At 41.3% G+C, this 22,994-nt stretch overlaps 1 protein-coding gene across 8 annotated transcripts in view; it reads right to left on the reverse strand.

The window, feature by feature from the left end:
- The window catches only part of TAF1 (TATA-box binding protein associated factor 1), a 114,223-nt gene that overhangs the window by 49,377 nt on the left and 41,852 nt on the right, over positions 1 to 22,994 (reverse strand). For all 8 annotated transcript variants that reach the window (XM_066357606.1, XM_066357607.1, XM_066357608.1 and 5 more), the window contains 6 exons: positions 22,008 to 22,100; positions 21,841 to 21,925; positions 6,482 to 6,549; positions 5,688 to 5,804; positions 2,053 to 2,178; positions 486 to 642 (listed from right to left, as the gene is read on the reverse strand). In XM_066357606.1, the coding sequence (XP_066213703.1) occupies positions 486 to 642; positions 2,053 to 2,178; positions 5,688 to 5,804; positions 6,482 to 6,549; positions 21,841 to 21,925; positions 22,008 to 22,100 (646 nt within the window). The remainder of the gene's footprint in view (positions 1 to 485; positions 643 to 2,052; positions 2,179 to 5,687; positions 5,805 to 6,481; positions 6,550 to 21,840; positions 21,926 to 22,007; positions 22,101 to 22,994) is intronic.

The raw sequence follows: 22,994 nt of genomic DNA on the forward strand, positions 1-22,994 counted from the left end.
CAGGCATCCTGTCTGGACTTCTGACCTTGGAGGAGTGCCCCAGGCCAACTTTGGCAAGATCTTCAGTATAGAAACTAAATCCAAACAACACATTTTCTTTTCACATCTCAGTCCTGTCTGTTTTCCTCCTATACTTTTCTCCTGCCATCGCCAGTGACCCACAAAATATCTCAAAGCAAGATCTTTTTTCTTCATTTTCCTTCTCTATTGCTACATACAACACTTCTTTTGTTTTTATTAAGTATTCACATCAAAGGTGCCACTTAGGCACTGAATGTTCTACTGTCATCTTCTGTATCTCCTGTGTTATATTTCTTCACTTCCTTAAGGCTAATGAATTTGACCAGCCAATGAGTGAGAGCTCAGTCCTCTGAGGCTATTAATAGAAGTCATTAATAGAGCTTATGTGGCCAAGAGCTTCCTACCCAGTCCTGAGGGCACCATGCTGAGCTACACAGGAACAGACACAAAGGAGCAATGCTTACCAGAGAAAGGGTTATCTCCTTCTTCATCACTGCCAGCATCTTCCTCATCATCTTCACCTTCAGACATAAGCAAATCCTCATACAGGACACTGGATTGAGGCTGCTGCACAGTTCCTTCTTCTTCATCGGCAAGATCACCATCTACATCTTCCCCATCCTGAATAAGACCAGTTGGGGGTCAAAGTCCCATTGATAACCCAAGTAAGAAACCAGAAGCCACCACCAGTCCCCCTTGCTGCCTCACAAGAAGTAATTTTGGTGCACAGACTTGTTTAGTTGGTTCCAAGGATTCAAGTCAGGCTGGGACTCATTATGGGGACCCTCTGATACCGCCTTGGGAATTGACCTGCCCTGTACTGGTGGGACTCCTAGCATATAGAGGTATAACGTAACCATAAGCCTCCCGTACACATGCTCACTGGGGCTGGAGTCTTAGGTTTCCTATCCTCCTCCTCTTCCTCCTCCTCCTCATACACTTCAATATCTACATCAGTCTTCCTCTGCCAACCTAACTGCACGTCTGAGTAAGGAACACAAATAGCACATAACTGAGGGCCGTGCCTGTGGGAGGAGTTAACAACAGCAGCTCTTACCCAGGACAGAGGCTCCTCCCTGACATCCAAGCCCACCCACAACTAGTGGGGGCTGTTTACACAGCTCAAGGCATGTGCATTTTTCCCCACTCCTTCTCTGGAAATCAAGGATGGGGTAAGAAAACCCCAAAGAACAGAAGGTCCTTGGTCTACTCTTACTCTATAATCACAAGGACACTCTTCCTTTCTAACTCAAGCATTCCTTAGCTTGGTCAGACACTGGGATAGAAAAAGCCTTTGGGTTTTTGCACTCTCAGCCGAACGCTGACTGAGATCAGCTGATAGGATTTCTAGCTTGGGATCAGAAGCATCTTCTGAAACTGCTAGAAGAGGTCAATTTTTAAGAATTTATCTAATTTTATAAATAATTTGAATTTAGATTATAGCACACATACAGTAGAGTAACAAAGCAATTATTTTGAACTATGTCGAAATACAGTCAATCTTTTAGTCGCCTGTCAGGTTGCTTTGATGCCTCACACTTGTGCTTTCCCGGAAGTTCTGCTATGCCTGATTCTGCCCATGGGGACAGTAGACAGTAATTTTGGATGGACGTATTTAGCTGGTTCCAAGAATCAAAGTCAGTCTGGGACTCATTATGGGGACCCGCTGATACCGCCTTCGGAACTGATCTGCCCTGTACTGGCGGGGCTCCTAGCATATAGAGGTATAATGTAACCATAAGCCTCCCGTAGGCATGCTCACTGGGGCTGGAGTCTTAGTTCCCCACCTTCCTCCTCCTCCTCCTCCTCCTTTCAGTACCAAAGCAGTCTTCCTCACCCAGCCTACCTAGGCCCTGGTGCATCATGAAACCTACCACCATCCCACCACGAAATCACATTCTTAACCTACATTCCCAGGTCCAAGGAACTCAGTTACCCTTGACACACATCTGTATCACCACCGCCACCAGTCCCCCAACCCCCACGCCAAAGCGCACTACCAATTTCACAGGGAGAAACAGAATACCCTACCTGTGTCACCTGCTTTTCTGAAGTGGTGGTGGGAATATCCAGGACAGACATACTGTTCTCATCTTGAAATACAGAGGGATCTCGAGACATACTGAGGGTCGTGTTGTTATCATACAAATCAGGAGGCTGTAGCACAAATCATACAACTTAGCTTTTAGAAGAGGGAATAAGAGCCACAGAGAATTCCCATTTAGAGCACCCACTGCAGAAGAAGGTCATGCAGAAGAACCCATTTAAAGATAAAACATAGCTTGAAACAACTTTATTGATAGGTTTTGGGGAGTCTTATGTTGTTCGCTCTAGCAGAAAGGCATCTAATGTATATGATTATTATATACCTGAAGCAGAAAAACATCAAGTATGGGATAATTCTATGTCCTAACAGTCTTTCTGATCAATAACCTGGTTTCTTCTAAGTCTTGTGTTATTTTTTTTAGGCCCAGTGCTATTTTGATTGGTTTAGACTTTAGAGGCATCTAATAGGAAATGGGATCAAGAAATTTCAACCTTAACAAGAGCTCATCAGAGGATGCTATGAGGCACAATGGTGTGGTGAAAAACCATGGGTTTGGAATAAACGTCCCTGGGTTTGGGTCCTGGCTCCACCACTTGCTAGCTGAGGAACTTTAACAAATTATTTAATCTCTCTAAGCCTTTGTTTCCCTAGTTGTAAAACCTGGATAATAATGTCTACCTTGTAAGGTTGTTGGGAACACTTAAGAGACATGTGTGAGCTCCTTACCCAATGCCTGGTATTCAATAAATTATACAGATACCTTCTTGCCTCTTCTTTCTCCTGAAGAGAACAAGGATTTAACAAATTGACTTATTTAGTGACAGTGGGGCAGGAGGGCCCAATAAAGAACAGGCTGGAGAAATAGGAAACAGTTCTCTGAAGGTAGAAATATTATGAAGTTATTAAAAAATCATGCTTTCAAACATTAGTTAATGAAATAAAGTGCTCATAATATAATGTGAAGTGAAAACAAGACAAAAAACCATCCTGACCAATTTCACTTTAAAAGTTTGCCTATAAAGACATACACCACAAATTTGAAAGAAATACACCAAAATGTTCAGTGATTGGTTTTGAGTAGTGAACTGTATTTTAGGTAACTTATTTCTTCTTTATATTTTCCAATTTTTCTCAATGACCACATTACTTTTATCGATAAAAACCACTATATGTTAATTTGTGGAGGTTTTTTAATAAGCAAGGCTGATTAAGAAGAGGGTTTTGGAGAAATAGAGGCAAAACAGAATCTAAATTATTACAGAACAGGCCTGACTAAGTGGTGGTGCAGTGGATAGAGCATCAGCCTGGGACACAGAGGACCCTGGTTCTAAACCCCGAGGTTGCCAGCTTGAATGCAGGCTCACCAGCTTCAATGCAGGGTCGCCGGCTTCAGCGTGGAATCACAGACATGACCCCATGGTCGCTGGCTTGAGTCCAAAGGTCGCTGGCTTAAAGCCCAAGGTCACTGACTTGAACCCAAGGTCGCCTGCTCAAGCAAGGGGTTACTCACTCTGCTGTAGCCCCCCAGTCAAGGCACATATGAGAAAGTAAGCAATGAACAACTAAGGAGCCGCAACAAAGAACTGATGCTTCTCATCTCTCTCCCTTCCTGTCTCCCTAGCTGTCCCTCTTGGTTTCTCTTGTCTCTGTCACAAAAAATAAAAGTGACTACAGAGCAAATTAACTAATTATGGACCAAGAAAAAATCAGGGAATGAAAGGCTATGTAGGAAAGGGCAAAGTAAGCAGTTTTAGATGAAGTGTGAAGCTGAATGTATGATACAATACAAGCTGGGTGGAAAATGGCTGAGTGAAAAGAAATGATCAACTACCATCATTTAGAGCCAGAAGTAAAGAATGATTACTATTACACTTGCATACAACCAGAATTGTACTGTGACAGGTAAACCTTATGCAACTCTCACTGATAACGTTTGGGCTTGAGAGGAGTTGAGAGTAAAGACAATCGCCCGGGTGCATCTTCCTCAAGCGAAAAGGTAACGAGCAGGGCTTACTTTTTAAAATTTGTGTTTGCGAGTGAAGATAATCACGAGAGGGTGAACACTCTTCATTTCGTTCTTCGTAGGAGACCCTCTAACTGCACCAAACTACAGCTACTGCTCAGCGGGAGAACAGTTGCCAGGTTTTCCTCAGCCACTTGAGATAGCATGGGAGGGTTAGGAAAAAAAGGAAGAAGGCTCTGACTCACTAAAGAACTAGGCCTACGTTGTCGCCGACCAGAGCAAATCACGTGCCTCTTCGTGGCTCGAGTCTCCTGGGGATGATGACTAAAACCCAAGCTTTAACTGACCAGAAAGCACCTGCGGATGCTGGAGGCCTCTTAGCAAACAAGGCCTTCCTGGGCAACATCGTTCAGCCAAGCCCCCTTGACCCAATCTGCCCACACTCCCAAAGCCTTTCCCCTTGTGTTCTGGGCCTGGAAGAAGCACCCTAAGGTTCCTTATACATGGCCCCTCAGTAACCTATATTTTGGGATGAAGGAGAGAACAAGAGATAGGTAGGGTGAGTGTATGAGCGAGATACAGATAGCAATAACCCAACAGAAATCATATAGGTTGTTGCATTATCAGTTCAGAGCAAAATCTGAGTAGAATAAAAAAAAGCTTTCCAGTGGGAACTAAGGAAAGTTTTGCATTAAAATAGTTCATTAAATTTGAAAGAGCCTTTGAAAAATTGTAGACAACTTTCACAGACAAGAAAACAAATATTTACTGAATGTCTACCATGTGCCAGGCAAATTAAACTCATTTCATGTTTATAATAATCTTGACAAGTACATTTTAGAGAAAAGGAAACTGAGTTAGAGAGGTTAACTGAACTTCCCAAGTTCACAAGGCTAGATAGCAGCAGAGTTAAGATCCAAACCCAGGCCTACTTATGCCAAACTTCATGTACTTTCTACTTTACCATACTGCCTCCAATACAGAAATCAAGCACCAGTTATATTCTGGTAGGTCCTATTCTTCAAATATGCCATCCCTCTAAGAGTATAGTATATGTGAAACTTAGTATATTCAAGGGGCACAACAGAAGCACTAAAAACTTCTTATCAATCCTACTCTCTATTGGGCATGTATATTGAAGATAAACATTACCTGTCTTCATTTATGAAGAGAGGGAGTCAATCCAGGAAGATGGGTGACATCTAAGCTACACTGAGTTAGTTACCTCTGAGAAAATGAGTCATCAGGCATTTATAAGGCACAGAACAATGTAGCCTACTAGCTATAACTGAGAAGCTGACACTCTAGGGACGTGCCGGAGCCCTAATTCATAAGCAAGGGGAGGTCTGGAGAGACAAGGGGAAGGCCTCTGGCCATAGTAGTCAGGAATCTGGTATTCCTAAATACTGCTTAAACAACTAAGACCCCACCCCACTCATTCATCCCACACCTGCCTCTTCTGAATTCAACAAGGCCACCAAGACCCATGGCCCTCACTCACCTTAGCCTTTGAGAAGACAAGAAAGCACACGAAAGGCATATGAAGAGGAAGGACAGAGAAGAAGGGCATCTCAGTAAATATATCTGTTAACATGCTCCCAATATCCCAAACCAATAAGAAAACTCTAAGAGGGGGTTCCTAGTCCGCAGACTCACCTGAGGTGTGTAAGGTCCCGGGGTCATTGGGTCCAAGCTGTCTAATTCTGCTTCCTCCAAAGCTGCTTCTTTGGCTGTACAAATATCCTTCTCAAGTTGAGTCAAATGCTCATCATACTGAGAAATAAAAGCAGTGAATTCATTCAACATGTGTTTTAGGCACTGAGGATACAAAAGTAAACAAAGCAAACAAAAATTCCTCTTTTCATGGAGCTTCTGTTCTAGAGGCAGGACACATAATAATCAAAGTAAATAATTATAAAGTTTGTTAAAAACATTTAGTTCTAGGTAGGAAAATAAAGCAGGGAAGGAAATGAGTGTGAGGTGAGGGTGGGAGGGTATTATGTTACATTTTAAAATAGAATAGGCCCTGGCTAGGTGGCTCAGTGGATAGAGCATTGGCCTGGCATATGAATGGCCTGCATCCAATCCCCAGTCAGGGCACACAAGAGAAGTGACCATCTGATTCTCTCCCCTTCCCTCTCCCCCTTCTATCCCTCTTCTCCCTCCCACAGCCAGTGGCTCGGCTGGTTTGAGCATCGATCCCGGGCACTGAGGATAGCTCGGTTGGTCCAAGCACATCAGCCTCAGGTGCTAAAAACTGTTCAGTTGATTTGAGCATTGGGCCCAGATGAGTTGCCAGGTGGACCCAGGTCGGGGTGCATGTGGGAATCTGTCTATCTCCCCTCCTCTTACTTAAAAAATAAAAAAAGAACCAAGAAGGCCCTCTCAACCAAGGAAACAAAGGGATTCCATAAAGCTGACACCAAGGGGACTCCCTCTTTATCACCTACCTCAGTTAATGTCTGGTAACAGACATTCACAATCTCCTGGGCAGTCTTAGTGTACTGACTTTCAGGCCCTATAAATGAAAAAACAAAATGCCATTACCTTTGCAGACTTCAGTTCCAGAAATTTACATTCTGTCACCAGCACTGGCGTTCTATTATCCTAGACCCTAAATATCATGCTTAAACTTTAAGTTGGACTCTTGCTTTACTTTTGGAGGTAGAAAACTTCAAATATAATAAAAAACAGAGATTTTTTTTTTTTTTTTTTTTACAGAGACAGTGAGTCAGAGAGAGGGATAGACAGGGACAGACAGGCAGGAACGGAGAGAGGTGAGAAGCATCAATCATTAGTTTTTCATTGCACATTGCAACACCTTAGTTGTTCATTGATAGCTTTCTCATATGTGCCTTGACCGCGGGCCTTCAGCAGACTGAGTAACCCCTTGCTAGTGCCAGTGACCTTGGGTTCAAGCTGGTGGGCTTTTGCTCAAACCAGATGAGCCCGCGCTCAAGCTGGTGACCTCAGGGTTTCGAGCCTGGGTCCTCTGCATCCCAGTCCGACGCTCTATCCACTGCACCACCACCTGGTCAGGCACAGAGACACTAATTATAATGAACTCCCATGTACCCACTACTCAGCTTCAATGATTATTAATACATGGTCAATCCTATTTCATTTAAACTTGAACTTTCACACTCCTTCTCCTAAATTATTTTGAAGCAAATTCTAGTATCATTTCATTTCATCCACAAATTGACCAGTATATATCTTTTTTTTTTTTTAGATTTGCTGCATTGCCACATTTTTTATTTATTTATTTATTTATTATTTATTTATTTATTTATTTATTTATTTTTAGAAAGGAGGGGGGGGAGAGAGAGAGAGGAGAGAGAGAAGGGAGGGAGGAGCAGGAAGCATCAACTCCCATATGTGCCTTGACCAGGCAAGCCCAGGGTTTCGAACCTGCGACCTCAGCATTTCCAGGTTGACACTTGATCCACTGCGCCACCACAGGTCAGGCACAACCAGTATATATCTTTAAGGACTCTTTTAAAAAATAACCATGTATGGCCCTGGCCAGTCTGCTCAGTGGTAGAGCGTTGGCCAGGCATGTGGATATCCTGGGTTCGATTCCCGATCAAGACACACAGAAGAAGCACCCATCTACTTCTCTACACACACACACACCCTCGCTTCTCTCTCTCTCTTCCCCTCCTGCAGTCATAGCTCAATTGGAGTGAGTTGGCACTGGGGATGGCTCCATGGCCTCTGCCTCAGATGCTAGGAAGAGCTCAGTTGCAGAGCAATGGAGCAGCACCCCTCATAGGCAGAGCATCGCCCCTAGTGAGCTTGCTGGGTGGATCCTGGTTCGGGTACATGTGAAAGTCTCTCTGCCTCCTATCCTCTGACTGAAAAAATAAAATAATATAACCATTTATGATACTATAAAATGCTTTCAAAACCAACAGAATGTATAACACCAAGAGTGAAGCCTAATTAATATAAACTATGGGCTTCAGGTAGTAATGACGTGCCAATGTAGGCTCATTGTAGCAAATATATACTCTGGGGAACAATACTGCCGATGGGGGGGCTGTGCATGTATAGGAGCACATGGTTTATAGGAACTCTCTATACCTTCAGTTCAACTTTGCTCTAAACTGCTCAAAAAAAAAAAGTCTATAAAAACCCAACTATATACTGTATTACATCTAAAGCAGTGGTCCCCAACCTTTTTTGGGCCACGGACCGGTTTAATGTCAGAAAATATTTTCACGGACCAGCCTTTAGGGTGGGACAGATAAATGCACAAAATAAAATTATGCGACCAGCATAAAAACTGTGGTATTTTTAAATATAATTATCAAACTTACGAGACAAGCATCAAGAGTGAGTCTTAGACGGACGTAACAGAGGTAATCTGGTCATTTTTTAAATATAAAACATCGTTCAGACTTAAATATAAATAAAATGGAAATAATGTAAGTTATTTATTCTTTTTCTGTGGACCGGTACCAAATGGCCCACAGACTGGTACTGGTCCGCGGCCTGGGGTTTGGAGACCACTGATCTAAAATAATTAACAATTCTTTAACATTATTAAAAAGCCAGTCATATTCAAATTTCCCTAGTAATTTCATAAATGTTTTTACATTTAATTTCTTTAGATCATAATCCAAATAAAACCTATACAGTGCATTTGGCTGATGTGTCTCCCTAAGATACTTCTGCCTATTAGGTGATTCTTAACTAAACTATACAGTTCCCTCACGTGGCCTTTGTCACAAGTTGCAAACTGGTGCCTTGTAGGTCAATCAAGTTTTGTTTGACCTATACCAAAAAAAAAAGTCCATTATGTGAAAATGGATTGAGCTATACATTCATAATATATAAACTTTTTATGTAAATTATGCCCAGTAAAGTTTAAAAATCTGAACTACCTGACAACATTTAACAATTGAGTGATTTCACACAAAACCCAAAATGTCTAACTTCTCTTTAAAAATTAAAAGGTCTGCTAACACAGGGTCATTGTTCCCACAAGGCACCAATGGGGCCGGAGCTGAGCGGCTGTCCCTTCTAGATAAGGCATGTGTCCTCCAGGTCAGCAAAGTCCCTACCAGGGCTGCTTAACTCATCTACACCTGGACCCTGAAGGCATCTTAGTTTCCAATCCCTCCTTGTGTGCTTTATTGTATTCTTTAATATATTGTTTATTCACCTATTCATTCATTAAACATATTTGAGCACCTTCAATGTGCCAGGCATTACACACAGAAATGAGTAAGACATAAACCATATCCTCAAGAAGCTTCTAGTCTAGTACAGTGAGACAGACTATAAACAAATAGGAATACTATTTGTGGAAAAAGACACACTGGGTTCCTCAGGCACAGAGGAGGAAATGGCTGATTCGGGAGGTAAGAGGGAAACAGGAATTAGGAAAGGCTTCTCAGAAGAGGTGATCCCTGAGTTAAACCTACTGTTTATCAGAATGCAAAGAACAAAAAATAGACATGTGCATGTAAAGCTTTCATGCCATGCCTACTCCGATGATCACAGCTATTATATGAGTCAAGAAGTCTCTTTCAGTTAAAACCTCTAAGTATATGCCATCTATTCTTTAAAAGATGTAAAACTGTGTCCTCACACAAGCTGACCCTGCCAAATACAAATAAATCATAAGGAAAACTAAGTCAACCATAAGGATATTTAGGACACACATATACAGCCAGAGCTGGCTCACAATCCAGAATAGTCTGAACAATAAAAAGACGGCAGCTCAAGTTTCTAGGTTGGTCTTCAAACTACTGATGAAGACAGACTTCAAAAGTTATCAGACCAGCCCTGGCCAGTTGGCTCAGTGGTAGAGCATCAGCCTGGCATGTGGGAGTCCCAGGTTCGATTCCCGGCCAGGGCACATAGGAGAAGCGCCCATCTGATTCTCCACCCCTCTCCCTCTCCTTCCTCTCTGTCTCTCTCTTCCCCTCCCACAGCCAAGGCTCCATTGGAGCAAAGATGGCCCAGGCGCTGAGGAAGGCTCTGTGGCCTCTGCCTCAGGCGCTAGAATGGCTCTGGTCGCAACAGAGCAACGCCCCAGATGGGTGGAACATCACCCCCTGGTGGGCATGCTGGGTGGATCCCGGTCGGGCGCATGTGGGAGTCTGTCTGACTGCCTCCCCGTTTCCAACTTCAGAAAAATACAATAAATAAATAAACAAATAAATAAATAAATACAAAAATAAAGTTATCAGACCAACTTTCATGTTGCTAGTACTGCATGATGCTAGAGAAAAAGGCTGTACACAGGCTACAGGCCTCCTTCACCGAGCCAGTACGTCAGCTTCTTACAGTGTGCCAGCTGTCCTGCCTACAGGGACCTGACTCGTGCTCAAAATTCCAGCTACAGGTTAAGCTACAGGGCTTCCTGTACAGTACACTTCAGTTCTGAAGCCCAAACATAAACCAGCCCTTCAACATCTCACAGTTTCTACAACTGTGAAGTTTTCTCTTACTTTTTGAAGATGGGACCTCTTCCATCCCCATTTTTTTTTTTTAGCAAAACATAACTCTAAAGAAATACCCATTAATACCCTTAGAATATAAAAATATACATATACTACACAGGTGATACACTTGTCTATGTGTTTTGATTACTAGCTGTGTCTGTTTTCAGTTTCTGACAGCCCATGTACTCAAGAGTTACAAGAGTTTCGGCTATTTAACTTTATTACTTTACGCAAAGTAGCGGTGAAGTATTTTTGGTGCAAGAGGGTGAAGCTGGCAAACCCCCGTTAACACCACCAAAAAAGGACAAAAATACCCAGGTGTTTTCTTATCTCTACCTCTACACCAGGAATTTCTGAACAGGACGGTAACGAGAAACAGATCCATGAATCTCCTGAAACTATAAACAAAAGTCTGTATGTAATATAAATTTTTCTGGGTAGAAAAATCTGTTTCTTTGTCAGACTCTCAAAAGTATCTGTAACGACTTCATTAAAACTAAAAATCTTGCTCTATACTCTGAAGCAATGAGGAGTTTACTAAAAGTAATACGATCAGCTTGAGGATTTACAGCTTAGGAACAAAAGAGGAGTCCAGTGAAGAGACCACAAAGGTAACAGGGCCACTGTGGGAATGAAAGTGCTGAGATTGTTGGGTTGGGGGGGGGGGGGGAGTAGAAACTGAATTCCAAGGGTAACTATACAGAAAATCAGAATTAATTTATAAAGAGTAATTTTGAGAATGACATGAAAATGAATATGAAAGATAAGGCGATCTATGAATGACCTATAGGATAAATCTACCCAGTGACAAAAAAAAATGCTTTTCTGAGTTTATTTTGCTCTTTCTGTCTCTATTAAACCATGGCAAAGCAACCACAAATGTTTTGTCAAAAAATATATTCTGCCTCATTCCAAATAACAATTGGCAGTAACCTACAGTATCATATATAATTCAAATCCAAATGTCTTCAAATAGTGGTAATTCCAATGACAGCTTTGGAAAGTTGATATTCAACTAAAATCAAGAAAATTCCTTTTGTCTTTTCTAAGATAATTCTTTCGTGATGTAAGGAGAAAGAAAAGCTTCATGTTCCCAGTTAGAGAGGTAAAGCAAGTATCTGAAGGGTGTCAGAGAAAAGTACCAGTCAAGTTGGTGAGCAGTTTTCCACAATAAGGAGAGAAGAGGTTTATAATCACTTCTAAGCTCACATTTCCTTTGAGAACCTTTCCACAAAAACTAAAAATAACTTTCCTCCTAAGAAAATGAGTACTCTGCCAAAACAAGCATAGGTTATTATCTTGACAGGGAACAGTGTGGGTGCATTCCAATGTGAATCACTAAAATTAAAAAATAAAATCCCAGTTGCAATAGGCAGCTTTGAAAACAAAATAAGTGTCAGATTTTAAAATAAAAGACAAAAAATATGCACTGCTGATTCATAAAGAAACTAGAATTACTAAATTCAACTATGCATAGCTTATCCCAAAGAGATAAGCTTGGGGTCTCCCGAGTCTTAAATATTTACCTCAAACTAGTAAATATTTACCTTAAATATTTACTAGTTCCAGGAAAGGTGAAAGAGAAGTGAATATAATCTTTCAGACTAGGCTCTTTACATAATGTTAAATATGGATCAAATGCAAATTAAGATGTTTAGTTTCTGAGATAAGAGGTTTGATCTCTCAAATCAGAGTAAGAGAACTTTGCTCGGAATCTGGACTACATGAAGAAGCTAGAAACTATCCGGAGGGGAACTGGAGTAATACATCCGACTGGGCAAGGGTAGTCCCTCTCTGATTAAAGCCCCCCCAAAACCTAAAAAATGCTTCTTTAATTCCAAATGAACCACCATTCCACTTATCAACTTAAAATACACACACACACATACACACACACACACACACACACACACACACACACACACAGAGTCTTGGCTAATCTCACTCATCTCATATCTCTACAACAATTAGAAAAATAACAATATAGACACTTCAAAACAACTTTTCCTGTGGAGTAAAATTTGTAACAGGGCTTGACTCTTCCTTTTTAAGCACTTAATATAAGCCAGATATAGTGCCAGGCTCTGGTGGTACAAAATTAGAAAAACAAAACAAAATAAACAAAACAAAACAAAAAAAACCAAGAGACAAATCCTTGCCTTGATGCCCTTCATTGTCTCAGGGAAGATTCCAGGGCACAAACTCATTATTTCAATAATGTACAAAGTTCTATGGGACTGTACAGAAAGAAGCAACTATGTCACTGAATGAGGCAGTACTGAAGAACATTTTGGGGAAATTTTTCTCATCAAGTCCACAGTGACATGCTAACTACCGGATCCAGTGAACACTGTTCAGACTCTATCCTAGAAGCCATGTTATATTTATAAGTGCCATTCGCATCTGCCTTGAAACTCTCTAGCCCCACGGTTTCTGCAGACCACTGCCCACTCTTTCCCGGTAGTGCACCTCTCTTCATCTTTGGTCATTAGTTCATCCAACAGATACTGAGTGTGTACTACGTGCCAAGTATCATCCTAAGCATTAGTGAAATAAGTCAAACACAGTTCCTGCCTTTATGGGGCTTACAGAAATCACTTACAGCTAGTGCTCGACTTACGACCACGATTGGTTCCGACAGACCAGTTGTAACACGATTTGGTCTTAAGTTGAGTAGGCTATATGTACAGTACTGTGAAATGATTTTGTCATATTTTATCATAATTTTCTTTCATTATTGTTATATATCATAATTTTCTTTGTTCATTTTATGCCATTTGTATCATCTCTACACCATTTTGTTTCCTATTTTTACATTCGTCAGGTTTAAGTAAAACACTGCACTACCAGTACAACTGGTTTAATATTTACAAAGACAATTCTTCTTGTTAGACATCTTGGGAGGGGTTTGATGAAAAATATCCAAGACACAAAACACAAATTGCTGTACCGAGTCTGGGATAACAGTTGAAATGGTGCACACGGAGATGGTAGTGCTGCCGGAAGCTGGTCCGCACTGTCGTACGCCCAGCTGGGCAACGCTTGCGCTGCCAGACGCAGAGCAGTCGTGGCTAGCGATTGTGATCATAAAGTCGAATGGTTGTAAGTTGCATAGGTCGTAAGTCGATCAATATTTGTACTAGATTTAGGCCACTAAGTATATCTGTGCCCTTTAATTTTTCTTACACTCTTCACCCAACTTTACACAATACCTACTATAATAGCTTATATAAAATAAACGAGGAAGTTAACATTGATTTATATCCCTCACGGTAAGGTTTTGTTTTGTTTCTCCATGAAAATACATTAGAGAAACTCTAGGGCTAAAAGAAAGCCCTTTTCCTAAGTCTCCTTTTTCTTTTAGTAAATAATAACCTTCATTTCCCCAAATGCTATTTAAAATTTTTTTTACATGTTTATTAATTTTAGAGAGAGGAAGAGGGAAGGAGAGAGGGAAGGAGGGAGTGAGAGTGAGAGAGAGAGAGAAAGAGAGAGAGAGAAAAGAAAGACAGGAACGTCTATCTGTTCCTGTATTTGCCCTGACTGGGTATCAAACTGGCAACCTCTGTGCTTCAGGACGATGCTAACCAACCGAGCTATCCAGCTAGGGCCCCAAATGCTACTTTTTTAAAACATGAACTTTTTTGTATATAGCTTTACTATCTTCTGGTGCATATTTGTTTACTGGCATATACTATCTCACTCATCACAAGTAGGGACTTTCAGGGAGATGCCTGCTGCCTTCTACCAGATTGCTGCATCACTATCTCCTAGCTCAACACAGTATGTAAAAGAGGCCTAGGTAAGTTATGTACATCAGATGTGTACTCCCCAACAAATTTAAGCAGAAACTAAATTCTTAAACAACAAAGCAGAGTCTCAAGAAATGAAATGTCAAATGACAATAACTACCAGGCAATCTACCCCCACTTCAGCCACAGTATTTTTAAAAAACAAAGTGGAAATCCAATTTAGATATCTTTTTTCTGCAACATTCATAATGACATTCATTTAACTCCTTTGCCTTTTTAAGTCACATATGAACAGATTTTACTGAAACACAGTCACATGAATGAAAAATTGTCCATAACATGGTGTCAAGTGAAAAAATTATAGAACAGAATATAAAATATGTAAAATAAATTATTTTTTCTGTCAAAAAAAGGAAAAAGTATATTATTTGTACAAAAAAAGGTCCAGACTGCATCATACCAAACTTGACATTGGCTACACTGTAAAACAGGATGGAAGGAGGAAAAAAACAAATTTTTCTTTTTCACTTGATATAATTCCATATGGTTTGATGTTTTAAAATGAGCATGTAATTTTTCATGATGGAAAATTTTGGTTTAAGTAATACACTTGAATTTTACAGAAATAATTTGATTGGCAAAGATTTTTAAATACTGATAATTCCCAGTGTCTGGAGAGGTTGTAGGAAAAAAAGGCTTCTTCTCTATCACTATTATTTTTACCATAAACAGGTACAACTTCTATGGAAACCTGTTTTTCCTTCTTGCTAACACCTTCAATTCTTGATCTAACACATCCAGAAAACAAAATCCCAATTCTGAATCAGTTCTGTCATCTGCTTTCTTTTTTTTTTGTATTTTTCTGAAGCTGGAAATGGGGAGAGATAGTCAGTCAGACTCCTGCATGCACCTGACCGGGATCCACCAGGCACGCCCACCAGGGGGCGACGCTCTGCCCACCAGGGGCGATGTTCTGCCCCTGGGGGGGGGGTCGTTCTGTTGCGACCAGAGCCACTCTAGCGCCTGGGGCAGAGGCCAAGGAGCCATCCCCAGCGCCCGGGCCATCTTTGCTCCAATGGAGCCTCGCTGCAGGAGGGGAAGAGAGAGACAGAGAGGAAGGAGAGAGGGAGGGGTGGAGAAGCAGATAGGCGCCTCTCCTGTGTGCCCTGGCCAGGAATCGAACCCAGGACTTCTGCACACCAGGCCGACGCTCTACCACTGAGCCAACCGGCCAGGGCCCCGTCATCTGCTTTCTAAGGTTGCTAACTTGGTTTGATGAACACTGACAAAGAAAATAACACAACTGTGCCAACTGATGTGGCTATAAAAATTAATGGTCTCCAACTTCAGCTGGACCCTCAAAGGCTGCTCAACAGTTCTGCAATGTCCCCAAGCCAGCTCCTTTTCATATTTCCTACAACAAATCATTCAAACCCTTATCTACACTTCTCTTCAAATTCTCTCTCCCACCATCTCACCTACTCTCAGCACACGTCCATTTCCTACTTGAGAGAGAAAATAAGAGGCTACTGGGCAGAATCTTTCTCAATGTGTTTTCCCAATTCCACAGGGACCTTATCTTATATCCCCTTCAACATACTGATCAGTTTTCCTTCTTCCTGTCACAGGCAAATTTCAGTTGCCACTTTCTCACTTCCCTTTCATTCATATCCTCTGCAGTCTGGCTTCTGACTACAACACTTCACTGAAACAGCTCTTCTAACGACCATTTTCTTTGGCCTCCTATTCTCTTGGTTTCCAGGACACTGCTCTCTCCTTGTTTTCCTTCTTTCTCTCTGGTCACTCCTCAGTATCCTCCACCTGATCCTTTAAATGTTGGAATTTGTTTATTCTATTCTAATCCTACATTCATTCTTAAGTAAACAGTGGTTTTTAACTTCTTTGAGTCACATCAACTTTGATAATCTGATGAAGCTATGGTCTTTCTACCCAGAAAAACATACAGCTATATTTTAATACTGCACCAGGGGGTTCAAAGATGTACCCTATTCCCTATTTGAGCTCATTTACATATATGCTGGTAATTTGAAAAAACATCCCTATTTACAGTACAAACTTCTCTTCTGAGCTTTGAACCTGTATATAGCTAACTAATTACTAAAAATCTTCACTCAAATGTCCTACCTCAATACAAAACACTTCCTCTCCAAAACCACTCCTTCTATATTTCCTATATTAGTTGATGGCACCATCAGCTGCCCAAGTCACAATTCTGAATGCCAAATGATTTGCCTGACCAGGCGGTGGTGCAGTGAATAGAGCATTGGCCTAGGACACTGAGGACCCAGGTTCAAAACCCCAAGGTCGCTGGCTTGAGCACAGGCTCATCTTGGCTTGGGCACGGGGTCGCTGGCTTGAGCGTGGGATCATAGACATGACTCCATGGTCGCTGGTTTGAGCCAAAAGGTCGCTGGCTTGAGCCCAAAGGTTGCTGGCTTGAGCAAGGGTCACTGGCTTGAGCAAGGGTCACTGGCTCACATATGAGAAAGCAATCAATGATCAACTAAGGTGCCGCAACTATGAGTTGATGTTTCTCATCTCTCTCTCTTCCTGTCAGTCCCTGTCTGTACCTCCCTCTCTGTCTCTCTCTCTTGTGTGTGCTAAAAAAAATAGAGTAAAAAGATTTTCCCATCTTTCCAAAAATAGAAATTTCTTTTGTTATTTACAAAAGTATTGTGTGCTGAATTTAAAAATTCAAATACCTAAGTACAAATAAAGTAAACATTATCATCAATCCCTTTAGTAATTCTACTCTATGGCAACAGCTGAGCTAAATAATGATTGATCCTGTTAGGTGGGGTATGTGATCTCTACTTCATCAGTCTTTGTGCTGAGCCCATTTCACTCAGTTATGTTTCCTCTCTGGCCTCTAGAGGATGTGAATATGCAATACCTTCTGTATATACTACTGAGTAATCTAGTTTTCAAAAATACATATAGAATATATATATATATATATATTTTTTTTTTTTTGTATTTTTTTCTGAAGCTGGAAACGGGGAGAGACAGTCAGACAGACTCCCGCATGTGCCCGACCGGGATCCACCCGGCACGCCCACCAGGGTGCGATGCTCTGCCCCTCCCGGGCCTCGCTCTGCCGCGACCAGAGCCACTCTAGCGCCTGGGGCAGAGGCCAAGGAGCCATCCCCAGCGCCCGGGCCATCTTTGCTCCAATGGAGCCTTGGCTGCGGGAGGGGAAGAGAGAGACAGAGAGGAAGGAGGGGGTGGGGGTGGAGAAGCAAATGGGCGCTTCTCCTATGTGCCCTGGCCGGGAATCGAACCCGGGTCCCCCACACGCCAGGCCGACGCTCTTCCACTGAGCCAACTGGCCAGGGCCTAGAATATATTTTGATAATCTACCGTTTTGATAACTAAATAGTATTCCATCATAAAGATGACCATATGACCATAATTTATTTAACCAATTTCCTGTTGCTGGATATTCAGAATGCTCTCACATTTTTGCAATTATGAATAATTTTACATTTACAAATATATGTATATTTACACATGTGCCTTTGCAAACTTGTGTTGAGTATTCCCTGGAAGTGAAATTACTTAGACAAAGGGAGTGAACATTTACAGTCTTCTAAAGAGTTTATACCAATTTGTTTTCACCAAGAGCATATGAGTATTTAGCATCACCTTGAATTTTCTCTGTCCTTTATCCATACCCCCAACTTCAACTGCTTATGAAAATATCAATTCTACTTCCTCAGTATCTCTACAATCTGTCCCCGTCTTTCATTCTTATTGCTACTTACCTTAGTACAAGCCCTCAGTATTTTTAACTTGGATTGTTGTCAATAGTTTCTTTATTGGCCTCTATACCTCATTCTCCTTCAATATAGTCTTCAAATAGTTTCCAGAATGATCTTACTAAAATACCTGTAATGGCCCTTTCCTTTTAAAGGTTTAGTGTGACACACTATGCCTTTCATAATTTGATCCCATTTACCTTAAAAACTCACCTCCTACCACCAAAACTAGCTCCCTCTCTGCACCCCAGCCAAACTCAACTACTTGCACTTCCCTATCCAAGACACTCATCTACTTCTGCATTTGTTCTCTGCCTGGATCTTCCTCTCTACCCTTCTCTACCTGACTATCTGACTAGCACAGTAGGTGATCAATAAAGAATTGCCTACTGTAATCATCATCCTTCCAAATTCAACTCAAAAGTCACCTCCTCTAGGAAGTTTTCTGCTTTTCCTACCAGCAGAAAACTTGAAAAACACACAAAAGATGAAAATAAAGATTAGCCTAACCCTTTATCTTAGAAATAATAACTATTATCACATTGGTATGTTTCCTTCCAACCTTTTTTCTATGTGTGTATATATAAATATTTTTAAAAGCATAACTGACATGAAATAAAGTTTTGTGTTCTGATTTTCTCACTTAACATTGCAAGCATTTTTGCCATTAGTAATTCTTTTAAAAAGCTTTCAATCTTTACATAATAATCAATCACATAGATGCCACAATAACTCAACATTCCCTTTATATTAACCATTAGTATATTTCTCATTACTATAAATAACATGACCATAAACATCTTTGTCTCTATCTCTTATTAAGATAAATTATTGTTCTACTACCATGTGCTAAGAACTCAGGCATCATTTCATTTAATCCTGACAATAGCTCTCTGAGGAGGGTACCATTATTATTCCCATCTTAGAGACGGGAAAACAAAGGCTAAGATACTCAAAGTCACACTGCTATTAAGCAGTGGGGCCAATACTCAAATTCAAGCCTGTATAAAGTCTGTTCCCTTAACTATTGTTAAATCTCTCAATGCTGCCAGAGTTTTTCATATGTTTTACAATATTATACCAACAATATAGCAATACGTGAAAGCATCGGCCTCACTAGCACTGAACTCTTCCATTCAAAAAAAAAAAAATGAGCCTGACCTGTGGTGGCACAGTGGATAAAGCGTCAACCTGGAAACACTGAGGTTGCCGGTTCGAAACCCTGGGCTTGCCTGGTCAAGGCACATATGGGAGTTGATGCTTCCTGCTCCTCCCCCCTTCTCTCTCTCTCTCTCTCTCTCCCCCCTCTCTATAATGAATAAATAAAAAAAATCTAAAAAAAAATGGAGCTTATCTAATGGCGAAAAAAAGATGCCTTTTTGTTTCAATTTGCATTTCTTTAATTCCTAGGTACAACTGAATGCTTACATCCATTAGCTATTTAATTTCTGTCTTCTGTGATCTGTCCATCTGCCCTCTGCTCATTTTTCAGTTAGCATCTTCTGGGTCTTTCTTACCGCCTTCCATAAGCTCCTCATATCTTAAGCCAGCCATCACCAGGCCAAGCAGCCTTTCTTAATACCTTGCTTGTTTATCATTTGTTATAACCATTGTCAGACATCTGTGAGACTACCAACACTTCTATATCGCTGGGATTCTGGCAGATTAGCTTTAGGTGTTTTCAGGAGACAATAATGGATATATAACTGATCTGACAAAGGGCATATAATTTCCAATGAGCAATAAGAAGTGAATAAGGGAAAAAGTACATTCTTTTAACCCAACCCGCATGAAACGGAAATGCAGGCCATCTCCCACCCTTTCCTCCAGTAAAGTATATAGGTTCTAAGTCAAATAGAGTTCCCCAAACTTGCCTTGTTCTTTCATTTCTCCACGATGCTGACCATTCTGTTGTCCCTGCCGAGAATCCCCATTTCCTCATCTATCTTTCTAGCTGTCCTTCCTCTACCTCCTCCCTCCAAGTCTCTGTCCCTTCTATCTGGCAAACTTACAGCCATACTACTTGGGTTGCTGAATGTTGCCAGGGAAAAGCCCTACAACCATGTAGATTTTAAATTGAGACCTCAGTATGCTAGTCAATTCTCTCAAATGCCCTTAGCTCCCTCTTCTATTTCCCTTAATGAGTTACATGGTATCATCACCTTGCTGCTTCATTCCTTCAACATGCCCCCACATCGGGTAAAGTAAAACTCTTAATTATGGTATTTGGCACACAGGCCCTCTATGACTTGGCTCCTGTGGAGCTCTCTACAGATAACCAGTCATTCACCAACACGTACACTTAATACAACCCCAACAACATGTTCCCTACGCCTACAATGTAATTTCAAACCTGTGTGTCTTTATGTATTATTGTCCTCTCTGACTAGCAAACTCCATTGATCCCTTAGAACTCAGCTTAAGAAAACTCTTTTCCAGAAAGCTGCTTTTAATATCATTCTGATTTAGATGCCCTGTCTCTGTGTTTCTTTAGCACTCTGCATGCATCTAGCATAATATTTAAGTTCCTTAATTTTTCTTTTCTGTTTCCCCAACTAAACTATAACCAAGTTGGGGGCAGAGACGTTATCTAATTTGAGTTTCTATCTGTAGCATCTATCAGTGCCAACAACTATTAGGTGCTCAACCAATGTTTACTTAACAAGTGAGTCACTTAAAACCAAAATTTAGTAACTGGTTTAAGAAGTCTTCCCTAAGCTTTAGGTGAAGGAGCTACTTCCTTGCTTTTAGTGAACTTTGTATGTCCTTGTAACATAGCCATTGCCAAGCTGCACTTGAACTGCCTTCCCTTTCAATGGATTGTGGATTATATGAGGACAGTGATATATATATGTCTTTCCTGTCAGTAGAATTAAGTAGCTAGCACAGAACCTGGCATATATTATTCAATCAGCTCATATACTGAGTAAAAACTCCATGCTCTAGAGAAGCTCACCATGGTCTGTATGTCACACATTTATTTCCCTAAGCTCCATCTAAGGGCCCGGGGCATAAGTAAGTTTTCACAGCTCACAGAAAGTAGTGATGACTCAAAGTCCAAAGTACTACCCACTTGATTTTTATTCTCATCTCATTTTTCTGTGCTTTCCAAAGTTTAAAAAATAGTGTTCATTGCTTTATCATCAAAAAAACTTATGGCCTGACCAGGCGGTGGCACAGTGAATAGAGCGTTGGACTGGGATGTGGAGGACCCAGGTTCAAGACCCCGAGGTCACCAGCTTGAGCACAGGCTCATCTGGTTTGAGCAAAGCTCACCAGCTTGGACCCAAGGTCGCTGGCTCAAGCAAGGGGTTACTCAGTCTGCTGTAGTCCCACGGTCAAGGCACATATGAGAGAGCAATCAATGAACAACTAAGGTGTCACAATGAAAAACTAATGATAGATGCTTCTCATCTCTCTCTGTTACTGTCTGTCTGTCCCCATTTATCCCTCTCTCTTACTCTCTCTCTGTCTCTGCAAAAAAACAAACAAACAAACAAAAAAAACCCTTATGAACACACTTTACAGAACACACACACTAAAATATGTGACTGCCTTGAAAAAACACAGAGTAAGCCCTGGCCAGTGAGCTCAGCCGGTTAAGAGCATCATCCCAAAACAAGGTTGTGGGTTCGATCCCCAGTCAGGGCACATATGGAGGCAGCTCAATGTTCCTGTCCCTCTCTCTCAGGGGGAAAAAAAAGGCAGAGTAAGACACCTGATTGATTCAATTATCACTGCTCAAGGCTTTTTTGTGAACTTAAATTTTAATAATGCTAACTAATGGATGGAAAGAGAAAAACAAGGAGACATAACCCACCATTGTACTTAACACTGTTGGCCAGGATAAGGTTGACGTCATCTAGAAAGCTCTCTCGACTCTGATACTTGTGCTTGGAGATATTCTGTGATTAAAAGAATCAGGTACTCAGATACACATACAAAACTACTTAATTCCAAAAAGACATCTTAGATCAGATCACTCACCTTACGAATAGTCTCTAAATCCATTGGACTGACAATCACTTTGTAATAATCTGGAACAAACTTCTTATTAACTGGGTGATGAAATGGCCAAGACTAGTAAAAAGAAAGCATGAGAAATTAAATAAAAACCACTCTTTATACTGGAAATTCTCAACCTTCATTGTGTCACAGATATTCTTAAGACTCTGACAAAAGCTCTAGAACCTTTCCCCAGAGAGACACATAATCACACAAAACTCTGCATGAAGTTTAAGGGGTTGACATAATCCTTTAAGGGTTCCTATGCCCGGATAAAATAAAAACCTGTGCTCCACATTCACAATGAAAATTTCTCATTCCCTAGTCCCATCCAGAACTTTTATAGCATTACCCATATACAACACATGACTAAAACATAAAAGGAAACTTAGTGCAGGATTCCTAGGCAGAATCCTTACAATAAAATGGCACACAAGATCAACATGGCAGGCCCTGGCTGGCTGACTCAGTGGATAGAGCGTCAGCCCAGTGGGCAGACATCCCAGGTTCAATCCCCAGTCAGGGCACACATGAGATGTGACCATCTGCTTCTCCTCCCTTCCCTCTCCCCCTTCTCTCTCTTCCACTCTCACTGCCAGTGGCTCGATTGGTTCGAGCATCAGCCCCGAGCGCTGAGGATAGCTCAGTTGGTCCAAGCATCAGCCTCAGGTGCTGAGGATAGCTAGGTTGGTTCGAGCATCAGCCCCGAGCGCTGAGGATAGCTCAGTTGGTCCAAGCATCAGCCTCAGGTGCTGAGAATAGCTAGGTTGGTTCGAGCATCAGCCCCAGATGTTGGTTGCAGGGTGGATCCCAGTTGGATCCTGGCTGGGGCGCATGCAAGATTCTGTCTATCTCCCCTCCTCTCACTTAAAAAAAAAATCAATATGACAGCCCTGTCATAAAGTTGAAAAAAACAAAAATTTAAAAAAAGACAAGAAACACTGGGCAATTATCAAACTGTCATTTTTC

This window comes from Saccopteryx leptura, chromosome X (genome assembly GCF_036850995.1).
Source record: "Saccopteryx leptura isolate mSacLep1 chromosome X, mSacLep1_pri_phased_curated, whole genome shotgun sequence".
Classification (NCBI taxonomy): Eukaryota; Metazoa; Chordata; class Mammalia; order Chiroptera; family Emballonuridae; genus Saccopteryx; species Saccopteryx leptura.